At 32.5% G+C, this 12648-nt stretch overlaps 1 protein-coding gene across 3 annotated transcripts in view; it reads left to right on the forward strand.

Moving 5' to 3' along the window:
* Positions 1-12648, forward strand: part of LOC145278062 (meiotic nuclear division protein 1 homolog) — a 42545-nt gene that overhangs the window by 14470 nt on the left and 15427 nt on the right. For all 3 annotated transcript variants that reach the window (XM_080130314.1, XM_080130305.1, XM_080130308.1), the window contains exons 2-3: positions 679-744; positions 4444-4617. In XM_080130314.1, coding sequence (XP_079986440.1) covers positions 721-744; positions 4444-4617 — 198 coding nt within the window. In that variant the 5' untranslated portion in view covers positions 679-720. The remainder of the gene's footprint in view (positions 1-678; positions 745-4443; positions 4618-12648) is intronic.

The raw sequence follows: 12648 nt of genomic DNA on the forward strand, positions 1-12648 counted from the left end.
CAAGCCTTTTCTAGTCTCACACAAAAACATGCGTTCACATTTCAAGCTATGTTACTTGTCATATACATACGCGCCCACAAGCATACGCGCCCACGTCCACACATGTACATATATTCACGTTCGCGTACATACACTCACATTCATGTGTATACACACACGCTAACGTATGCACATGTACACACACATGGACAACGTCACTTCCCCTTTCAAAGGAAATCCACACATGCGCAAAAGACCACCGGAAACAAGTATAAAAGCAAGAGACAAGCTGTTTCCAGCCCTTTTCGACTTAGCTCTCGAGCTGAGCGATCGTCGGTCCATTTGCCCCTCCCCCTTTCGGGGCGCTCATGCGCGTCACGTCCCCTGTTACTATGTAGGGGGCACGAACTAACAGACAGTGTGTACACTTTATACGCTTTCTATCTCCATAAACTGGATTGACATTCTCACTCTTTCTCTCTCTATATATACAACTTGTCCCTGAGAATACCTTCGCGTAGCTGACTGCTAACTGATGTCAACCCTCTATCCTTTGTCTTTGTCTGCATAATTTTATTTTATTTTTTAAATTGATCTTGAGTTCAAATTGCAAGGATGTATTTAAATTTTTTTTGGTTCAACATGTCTGCTTTTCATGATAAGTGTAAAATTATTTTTTGGATTCTTGATTCTTTTCAGTCTAAAAAGAAAGGACTCAGTGTTGCAGAGAAGAGGAGCCGGATGATGGATTTCTTTTTTGAAAAGGTATGATGATCCAAACTAATTATTTTACTCTAGTCATATTATTTGGTTAAAAAAAAAATCAAAAACTACTGTTTTTCTTGGATTTACAAGAGTATTGCCATGGTCATAATACTTTTGCCTTTCCTTCAAGGCTTTTATTATCTACTAGCAGGACCCGTTAACCGGCGTTTCCTAGTGAAAGCATGCACCCCCTCCTCTCGTAGAAAAATTAAACTACAGTTGTAGTTGTTGTTGTTGCCCAACCCCCAACCTCCTCATGCTAAGAACAGCTTTTGGAATAGACACCCCATTTTGATAATGCGGGGTAGCTGTCAAAATATTTGCCACAAATTTAATCTTGATAATTGCTGTCAGGCAATCTCACACGCAAATACTATGAATAACAAAGAAATTTGTCGGGTATAATTAGATTTGTTCTTCTCCCATGCATATTAATCTGGCGGTCAGTGATTTTAAAGTGCATAATACAGGGTTTTATATAATGAAAACTACTTGTATCTGCCAAATGTAAATGAGATTTTCTTTATTAGCATAGTGGAAAACATATAAAAATTGTCATTTGAAAGGTAAGTGTGTAGATGGATGTAAGGTAAAAGTTTATCAAAAAAAATCATGCTCGTCGCAAAAACAATGTTGTTGTTGTTGCCCAACCTCTTCATGGTAAGATCGGTTTAGGAATAGACACTCCCAAGATCCTAATGTTAAGAATGGCTTTTGGAATGGTCAGCCGCAACATCCCCATATTAAGAATATTAAGACACCCCATCCTGTGGTCGGTGAGAATGGGGGGGGGCTAGAATATTTGCTCCAAATTTAACCTTGATAATCGCTGTCAGGATCCCGATGCGCAAAGACTATGAACCAAACAAAGTCATTTTAAATAAAAGGGTGTCTATAATTTGTCTATAATCAAACATCTGCATGAAATATTTGGGCGGCAATGTAATTCTAAACGGTTAATGCAGAAAGCGAAAAGTAAAATTGTAAACTGTCCCAGGTATGACACAAGCCTATGACCATTTTTTTCTTGTCTGCCTCACCAAATTAACAAACTAAAAATGTGTAACAGAATGTTTCAAGTTTTTGTTTAAAAAAAAGTTATATTTTTTCTTCTTCCTTCTTCAGAAAACCCTTTTTTTTAAAAACAAGCAAAAACAATTACATGTATATTTGAAAAATCTGTATATCTGTATGTATTTGTATGTATATTTGAAAAAGGTATATAATCTATTTGTATATATTTTTAAAAAGCATGTATATCTGTATTAATTTGTATGTATATCTGCATATATATATATATATATATATATATATATATATATATATATTTATTTATTCTTAAAAAATCTTAAACAATTGGGTTAAAGATGTCTTCTTTTTACACACATTATACCAATATATTGATATTTTTTTGACAAATTAGAATAAAGAAAAAATAAAGAATAAATAAAATTAAACACAAAAAAAAGAAATGAATATTTTTTTTTATTTTTACACTATCAAACCAAATTGAGTTTGAAAGGACTTTTTCATTATATCAAAAAGTGGGAGTGTTAAAATGTTTTTGACTACTAATAAGGGTATGACACCAATAATTTGGATGATCTTATTTATAACTACACGTTACGATACTCAACCAATGAGAAATAATACAGGGTTTTATATCATGAAAAATACTTGTATCTGCCAAATGTAAATGAGATTTATATAAATATCGAATTTTGGATGCAAGTCAGTTTTCTATAAGTCTCTGTCTTGAAATGACTGAACCAGACTACATTTATTCTTCGCCGCCATTCTTAATAATTACTGAACACTAGAAATCATGACTGCATTGATTCTTCCCGATGTGATTTATTATCGCCATCTTTTTTTTAACATAATGTCTCAACAATTGACTCTTATGATGTGAAGATTTTTTATTCTGAATGCTTATGATGTAAAGACTTTATTTTTAATGCTTATGATGTGAAGTCATTTTTATTTTGAATGCTTATGATGTGAAGATTTTTTATTCTGAATGCTTATGATGCAAAGACTTTATTTTTAATGCTTATGATGTGAAGTCATTTTTATTTTGAATGCTTATGATGTGAAGATTTTTTATTTTGAATGCTTATGATGCAAAGACTTTATTTTTAATGCTTATGATGTGAAGTCATTTTTATTTTGAATGCTTATGATGTGAAGATTTTTTATTCTGAATGCTTATGATGTAAAGACTTTATTTTTAATGCTTATGATGTGAAGTCATTTTTATTTTGAATGCTTATGATGTGAAGATTTTTTATTTTGAATGCTTATGATGCAAAGACTTTATTTTTAATGCTTATGATGTGAAGTCATTTTTATTTTGAATGCTTATGATGTGAAGATTTTTTATTCTGAATGCTTATGATGCAAAGACTTTATTTTTAATGCTTATGATGTGAAGTCATTTTTATTTTGAATGCTTATGATGTGAAGATTTTTTATTTTGAATGCTTATGATGCAAAGACTTTATTTTTAATGCTTATGATGTGAAGTCATTTTTATTTTGAATGCTTATGATGTGAAGATTTTTTCTATTAAATCCTTACAATGAGAAGTCATTTTTATTTTCTATGCTTATGATGTGAAGTCATTTTTATTTCAAATGCTTATGATGTGAAGTTTTTTATTTTGAATGCTTATGATGTGAACGTTTTATTTTGAATGCTTATGGTGTGAAGTCATTTTTATTTTGAATGCTTATGTGAAGATTTTCTATTTTGAATGCTTATGATGTGAAGATTTTTTATTTTGAATGATTACAATGTAAAGATTCTTATTTTGAATGCTTGTAAAAAATTTTATTTTGAACGCTTATAATGTGAAGATTTTCTATTTAGAATGCCTGTGATGTGAAGACATTTTATTTTGAATGTTTATGATGTGAAGTTTTTCAATTTTTAATGCTTATGATGTGAAGATTTTTATTTTGAATATTTATGAGGTGATGTCCTTTTTATTTTGAATGCTTAAGCTGAAGTATTCCAGTTTTGATTTATTACTTTCTGTTGCATTTATTCTTCACCAATTTGATTTACTACCATTATCTTTGTTGAACATAATGGCTCAACACTTTACACTTATGATGTGAAGATTTTTTATTTTGAATGCTTATGATGTGAAGATTTTTATTTTGAATTCTTATGATGTGAAGTCATTTGATTTTGAATGCTTTTGATGTGAAGATTTTTATTTTGAATGCTTACAATGTGAAGATTTTTATTTTGAATGCTTACAATGTGAAGATTTTTATTTTGAATGCTTGTGAAAATTTTTATTTTGAGTTCTTATAATGTGAAGTCATTTTTATTTTGAGTACTTATAATGTGAAGTCATTTTTATTTTGAATGCTTATAATGTGAAGACTTTTTATTTTAATTCTTATGGTGTAAAGTTTTTATATTTTGAATGCTTATGATGTAAATTCATTTGAATGCTTATGATGTAAATCTTTTATATTTTTAATGCTTACAATATGAAGTTTTTCTATTTTAATGCGTATGAAGTGAAGTCATTTTTATTTTGAATGCTTATAATGTAAAGTTTATATTTTGAATGCTTACAATGTGAAGTTTTTCTATTTTAATGTGTATGAGGTGAAGTCATTTTTATTTTGAATGCTTATGATGTGAAGTATTCCTGTTTGATTTGTTACTTTTCTGTTGCAGAAAGATTTCTTCCAGTTAAGGGAATTGGAGAAACTCTGTCAAAAAGAGAAAGGCATCACATCAATGTCTGTGAAAGAAATCCTCACCAGTCTTGTAGATGATGGAATGGTTGATACCGAAAAGATTGGAACTTCTGTTTATTTCTGGGCATTTCCAAGTAAAGCAAGTCAAAATGTAAGTTTTGAATTCACAATTTATTCACGAAAAGAACAAACAAACAAATCCGTTCAAGAAGTGAAAATCAAAGATGATTTTAATTTATAATCTCAAAAAAATCTCTTTTCACCTTTTACAAAATTATTATTGGTATAATATGCTAAAACATTTTATGTTTGTATTTTATCAACTTCGATACAGAACTTTTAAAAAAACGAAATTGTCCAATTAGCCAATCATCCTCCTGTGTTAAATAGTAAAACTGATGTTGCTAAGATAAACAATTCTGATTTTACCCATTCTAAAATGAATTGTTCCAAAATCAGATTAGTCGCTAAAACAGTTTCTAATTTTAAATAAATTTGTTTTATTGATTTGAAGGATGGTTAAGTGACATTTATTTTTTATGATAAATAGACAAAGAATATTTATTATTGTAAAAAGAATTGGATGCCTCCAGTCAGCCTTGAAAGACAATAGATACCCCCTGTAAGATTAGTCGCACTTGTAATTGTGAGGCAAGGGTTGCACAATCTCCAACCACACCTTTCCTGAATCTACACTGCTTGAGCCCAGTGGCAAGAGAAGTCCAGGACGGCTGGAAACAATGTCTAGATAAGTAGAGAACACATGCAGCACCTGGAAGTCGCAAATGATCACCCGTTGTAGTACTGACCAGGCTCAACGTTGCTTAACTTCAATGATCTAACAGGAACTGGTGTGTCAATGTGATTATGCCGTATGTAAAAAGAATTAAGTTGCTGTAATTTTTTAAAAACGAAGAGACATGTTCATTATATTTATCTAAAGAATACTGAGCAGAAAATGTCAGTTCTTTTTACAGGAGAAAGTCATTCGTTTTTAATAGTATTGACCTTAATAGACATTTGTTACTTCAAAAGCATTATTATTATTATTAACAGTGAATTATATAAATTCATGTAGAAAGCAAAGATGTGGAAGTTCCACTTGGTTTTGTTAGTTTCTATTATTATTCAACAATAATCACTAAATACAAATTTAATTACGTGTTTTTGTATATAAAAAAAGATTTGTTTTATGTTTAGCTTTTTATTCAATTTTTTTCTCATGAAATGTATACACTATACTTTTTCTTATATGCATAATAATAAAACAATGAAATTAGAAATATGTTACACTGAGCAAGTATTAATTAAACCTGATTATTTAAATTAGATATTTACTTGTTAATCTGGTAAGTAACATTTATTTCTCTCTATCTTTATATATACAAGACTAATTTCAAAATTAAAGCTTCCTATTTTTTTTTCAATCGATGTAACCTCCAATCTTCTTCAGGTGCATTTTGTCGAACTCTGGAATGTTTCTGCCTAACTAAAGAATTTGGACGGGATTTTGAACGGAACCCTTTATTTAGTTGTATGCTCTCATTTCATCAGCCATGACTGGATTGCAGCCCTAAGTAATTCGCAATTGTATTTTTCGGTTGCCCACACTGAGAATTGAACCTTCAACCTTCAGGAGGATATTGCTTTTACAGTTGATTTTTCCAAATACTCTAATCACTGTGCTATGGATTCTTGAAGGTCGGAGGTTACATTGACTGAAACGTGAAAATGACATTCAAAATGAGAACAATAGTACAAGAATCCAAATGATACAACCAATCCTCACCTCAAAAATTCAGAAACGTTCTAAATTTTTTTTTTTTTTGAACTCAAGCTGTTAAAGAGCTATAAAAACAGGAGTGGTATTATTAAAACAAGCAACCTTTTGTGCTTCAGAATTTTTCTACATAGTCACCACCAGTCTTTTTACTTTTGCCAGGAATTCAATGATGCATCTCTGCTTCTGACATATGTCTATGACAAGGGCTATGTCACACTGTCAATATCTGCAATAGAGAGATTAAACTTTCAGCTCATGAATACATAAATTCAGTCATCATAGCAATGCAATTTGCAATCTCCTCTGATCCATTTGGGTGGAATAAAAAAATAGGAGACATTACTTTTGGAACGCTCCTTGTATATGTTAATACATATTAATGATAATCTGATGTAAATAGTGCCAGCAGTATTGATACTAAAATAAGACAATAATTGAAACTAAAATAAAACAATAATGTTCAATGGAAAAATCTGACTTAATTTGAGACATAGTTTTGGTTACAGGCAGACACAAAATGGCTATTATAATAAAGATTGGTGGTTATTATTAAATCTATTTATAAGAGTAACTGAAAAACATAGGACCCTGACTTTAGAAACAAATAAGTGTAGGGGAGATAATTATTTTTATACTTTAACAAATATTTAATTTTTCATATGAAAATTTGTAAATTTATTTTATAGTATAATTTCATCATCATCATCATCATCATCATCATCATCATCATCATCATCACCATCATCATCATATTCAGTTTAACATTTGCTGGATTGTGTTGGATGACTTTTATAAATTGACTTTCAAACTAACCTATCTTTGTCCAGATCTTTATTTATCTCTATTTCTCTTAAATCCATCCTTATCATGTCCTCTTGTGTTTTCTTTGGGCTTCTCCCTGCCAACTGTCCTTGCTACCTCAACTGTTATACATCAACTAACCCAATTACTCTCATCCATTCTTTCAATATGATCAAACCAACAAAGTCTCTTATTTTATGAATTAATCTTCCTCTAGGATCATCAAATTAAAGCTTTTCTTTAAGATCCGGATTACATATCCATCATATCATTCTCATATCATTTCTGTCCATGCATGTGTTGTAATGGAAGAGCCTGTCATCTTAGCATTGAATTATCACCCATTATAAAGACGACTTCACACAGTGAACTACCTCAACAAATCTGTATCAGCTTACTACAGAAAGACGACAAGTAGATAGATGTACAGACATCCTTACGCTTGATTCCAATAGTGTTTATTGTGAGGACCCTTACTTGTACCTTTATCACAATAAACACGTTTGGCTGATTCAACTGTTACCACTACCAACTAGAGACTACCACCACATTTGTTTGTATCGTCGTCATCGTCACACTTCCATACATCATAACATTTCATACATGCCTGATAGTAACGGTAGAAAGTTCTTGAAATTACTCAATTCACTCTTGCAACCATACTATCACCTGCTCCTCCCTATGTTCCAATAGTATAATCAAGGTAAAAAAAAAACTTCTCAATAACATCGGCATCCAAATATACTTTCTCCACGTTGGAGTTCTCATCCGTCTCCATTGTCTTACATTTCATGCATGCATACTGATTATCATTTCTCAACCTTCCTCTAATTCTGTTGCACTTCTTGTGTACCCAGTGCTTACAGATACCACAAAAGATTGAATAACACCCGGTGCTCTTTCCATAAACTGAACAGAGGAATTTTCCTCTTTTTAGGAGCTTTCTAACACTGCAACCATTTAACATAACTGTGATCTTGGTAACATTCACTCTCAGACCTTTACCTTCATAGCATTCTTCCAAGTTTTTAGCATAACATGCAAAGGTTTAATTGTTTCATACTATGCATCATTTCATTCGGACAACTTTCACCAAGCAATCATTTGATTCTAGTTTATGGAAATCCCATTAGACATCTTTTTGGCACTCTTGTCAAACGATTTCTTGAAATCCATGAAAGCAAAATACAGATATTTCTTTTGCATTTATAATACACTAGCAGGGAAACCCGACATTGCTTGGGATTGAATGATGATCAACGAATATTTCACACTCCTATATTTTTATTGTAATGACAATAAAGTCCTTGAAATTGCCTGGGAGGAAGCTTCACATGTCTCTGTGCAGTAACTTAGTCCAAAATATATGTTATTCTACATTGTACTCTAGAGAACCTACTGTTTCTTTTATAAAATTATTTTATATAAATTCCTTTCCAGTTAATGAAAAGAAAAAAACATTAAGAAATTTACATGCAGAGTTTGAACCTAGGGACCATGTCATTCAAAAAAAAAAAAAACACACTATCAACTTACCCACAGTAGAATTTTCACGGCCCGTTCTATCATTGTTGCTAAGCGACAGCATGGAAAAATGGCTTTACCGATGATAGATAAATTAAAATACGTTTCGATTATCGGTAATTATCAGGGGTATTCTGAGAGAAAACTTAACTAAGATCACTCTCAGACTTATATGCTAAAGTTCTGTAAATTTTAAAGAAAATCTGTTCAGCTGTTTCAGAATCTATAAGGAACGAATTCACTCACTCTCACACACACACACACACACACACACACAGCTATGTTTATATAATTGTAGAGATCAGTGATATTTTGCTGAAACATCAAATTTCATCTGTTCTTATCTCACTTCTTATTTGCTGCTCAATTATTCTTTCAACCACTTTCAAGACATGATCCACCTCTTTTCTTTATCTTTGTAACAGTTCACAGTTGTCCATCTTTTGGAACAACTCCTTTTAGGATCTGATTTGTCAAGTCTGCGATTATCTTAATGTCTATTTCTCCCAGAGACTGTGAGGGTACTGCAGCTTACAGCTTCCCATACCATTTCTTTCTCATTTTTTTTTTTTTTTTTTTTTTTTCCCGCAAGGGAATCACTATTTATCAAGGCCTGAAGGCCACTCAAGGATAAGGATTAATCAGTGAACTGCGGTCACTGAGATAAGTGTAATAATCATTAGTGGTGGAAATTGGGTAGAATTAGACTATTTAAGGGGACATTTCAACAAAAATTTGTTTACATTGGACTTGTAGATGACAATGTTATAGTTAGTTGGAAAACAAGCCAGTGAAACAGAATTCCACAGGCAAGACATTCTAGAAAAGAAGCTTTCTTCATGGAATTTGTGTTTAGGTTTCAACACAGATAGAGAGTGAGGGAAATGGTTGAAATGTTATGGCTATGGATTCTGCTTCTGCAACTTAGTGATTTTCTCAGCCCATAAAAACTTAATGTGGAACAATTTCATATAGTAGCATTTTAAACGATCTCTATTGTCCTGTTCATTTGTTGATAGCACCCTATTACTAATTTAAATGCATTTCTCTCCAATAATATTCATATTTGTCTTTGCAATCTGTTTAGCTATCCTGAGTAATTCTTCTAGTCATCCCTTTATAAATAATCTGGAAACCTTTCACTCGGGCTTTATAAATTGCTCTTTTGGCTGCCAGATATATGTCCTTATTCACTAAACCTTTTCTCCACTAACTCCTTTATTTCCACTTTTCTTTGATACACCTCTCAACTTCCTCATTCCACCACATTATCAACAAGTGTCTGACAGCTCCTGTCTTCATCACACGTCTGGTTTCCTTATAAGTAAAAGAGATTAAGAGGATGACAATTTAATACATGTACCATAAACTACCAATAAATAATGAACAACGTTTTATTATGGACAACCGGGAGTCACCGGATGACTTAACAATTATTATTATGATCATTGTTTTTTGAAATCTAGCTGCTTTGTCAGCTCAAATATGTATCAAAAATGTTAACTTGGTAAAATGCAATTTTAGAACCAACTTAGGAATTTTAGTTTTTATAAATAACTAGCGGGGGGTACCCGGCGTTGCCCGGGTGTTTAGAGGTGTGTGTGCTGTTAAATAAAAAACAAACCGGGGGGGGGGGGCCGAACCCGAAGCTCTGAGGCGAAGTTTAAAAATAAAATCGGCCAGCCAGAATGAGTTACTGAAAGATGTTTGAATTTATTTAAGTAAGAACCAAATTGACAGGTGCGCGCTCGGGAGTCGTCGAGCGTTACGATGACGACGATGTCAATTACCAGGTTTATTTGTTATAAGCGAAGTAAAAAAAGAAAACTACGTTAAAACTTAAGTGGGGGAAGGGGGGGTAATCAAAACATCGAAAGAAAAACCACCAAAAAAAATAACGTAAGGCAAACGAACGATGAAAATAGAAAAACGAACACGTGAAAAATGGCTTAAATAAGCCTGCTTCAATATTAAAATTTAAAAAATCGGTGGGTACCCGGGTGTTTTTGAGTGTGTGGTTGGGGGTGGATAAGCGAAGTAAAATAAAAAAACAGAAAAACGAACGTTACGTGAAAAATGGCTTAAATAACACTGGTTCAATATTTAAATTTAAAAAATAGAAAAAAAAAAAAAAGAAGACATCTCACACCACGATTCAAACCCAAAATGCTTAGATAATGAACCAACGCGCTAATCAACCGACCTAGCGTGACGTACATGAAATTTGTCCAGTTTTTCAACTATTTAAAGTAAATCGGTTCATGACGTCATCTGGCGCATGCGTAAAACCGGTCGTCGTCACGAGAAGACCGTTTTTGTCGGAATCAGAAAAATATGTACCTATTTTCCAATGCCAAAAAAATGATTCCTTTCATTATCTTTTTTATTTGATTTTGTTTAGAACAATCTTCCACTGCTGGTAGAAATAATAAAATTATAAGTATTTATTTTAAACTACTAGTAAAGCTAGAAGCTATAGGTCACACCCACAAGTGTGTTTTTTTATGTTTGAGATAATGTGTTTTTACTGTAATTGGGGAAAAAATAACAATTTTATAGCTAAATAGTTAGAGATTTATAAAGAATCAGAATCGATAATGTAGTACCAAATCTGTAATTGTATTGGAATCGAGAGGGGGGAGGGTGACATGACATTACACAAGTAAACACTAAATAGACCCATTATATAGATTGGTTATATAATAAATGTATTAACCTTGACTCAACAGATCACAAATCATCTCTAGGATAAGAGATTGTAAAAATTAAAAATGAGAGTTTAATTCCACAAGATTCAAACTTTTTTAAGTCCATAACTTCAGTTATTAATCTTTACTTTTCACACTTTCTACCATAGAAAGATGCCTTTCATTGCCTTGTATTATTTTGGGGTTTGATATTTTGCACATGAAGTGTGTGTTATTATTATGAACACATATGGGAATGGGTATTACAGTTAATATTCATCTATTATATAGTTGTGTGTATGTTTGTATGTCTGGCTAAAAGTTAAAAAAAAAAAAAAAATGATTAAACAAATCACAACAAAGTTGGTATTTTCTTGATCAGCGTTGCTCTGGATGAATAATATATAAAATTTGAAAATAAATTATTTATTCTCTGAGGGTCAACTGGGCCAGGTTTAATCAGGAGCTAGGGTCAATTTTTCAGTGTTTTTATGCATTAATTTGAAAAGAAAATACCGACTCATTTCTGGAGGAATCTGTTATATAAAAGAGTTGTCTGTGTGTAAGTCAAGCTATGAAGAAGTGGATTAAGCAGAAGAGAAAGAAGGAACTGCAGAGAGGGAGGAGTAAAATGGGAGAGGGGAAAAGAGAGATGGATAGACAGATAGAAGTTATAATAAAAATATGCTACTTTTGCCCTGGACAACACCGGGTAGCCCTGTTAGTATTATATAAAACATCTTCCCAGCAAACTTTATGACTGAAACTGAAGATAACCAGTAGTAGTAAGACACAATGGAATAAGAGGCAAAGACGCAGCATAAGCGATCGACGGTGCTATAAAAAAAAAGTCAACTAGGCCGGGTTTCATCAGGGTCTGGGGGTCGGTTTTTCAGTATTATTATGTACTAATTTGGAAAGAAAATGTTGACTCATTCTTTGAGGAATCTGTTATATAAAGAAGAGCTGTTTGTGTGTATGTCTAGCTAGAGAGGAATGGGCTGGGCAGAGTAGAAAGAAAGGTATTTGAGAAAGAGGGATAAAATAGGGAAGGGGACAGATAGGCAGAGATAGAGAGAAGTTTTAATAGAAATATGTTCTACTTTTGCCCCAGGCTACGTCGGGTAGCTTTCATCATCATCATCATCATCATCATCATGACGGTCTCCTTGCCCGGACCAATGTGACTCTTTCTCTCCAGAGTTTCCTGTCTTCCATCAGTTGCCTCAGATCTTCAGGTTCACAGTTGGCGTTGTGTGCTATTTGTTGAATGTACGTGGATCTAGGTCGTCCTCTGCTTGCACGTCTGTGTCGTGGAGTCCATAGCAATACATCACTCACCAATTCATGCTTGCTCCTCAGACAATAACCGGCAAATCGTAGGCGT

The sequence above is a fragment of the Euprymna scolopes genome, chromosome 1 (assembly GCF_053919585.1).
Source record: "Euprymna scolopes isolate OS-2025 chromosome 1, ASM5391958v1, whole genome shotgun sequence".
Classification (NCBI taxonomy): domain Eukaryota; kingdom Metazoa; phylum Mollusca; class Cephalopoda; order Sepiida; family Sepiolidae; genus Euprymna; species Euprymna scolopes.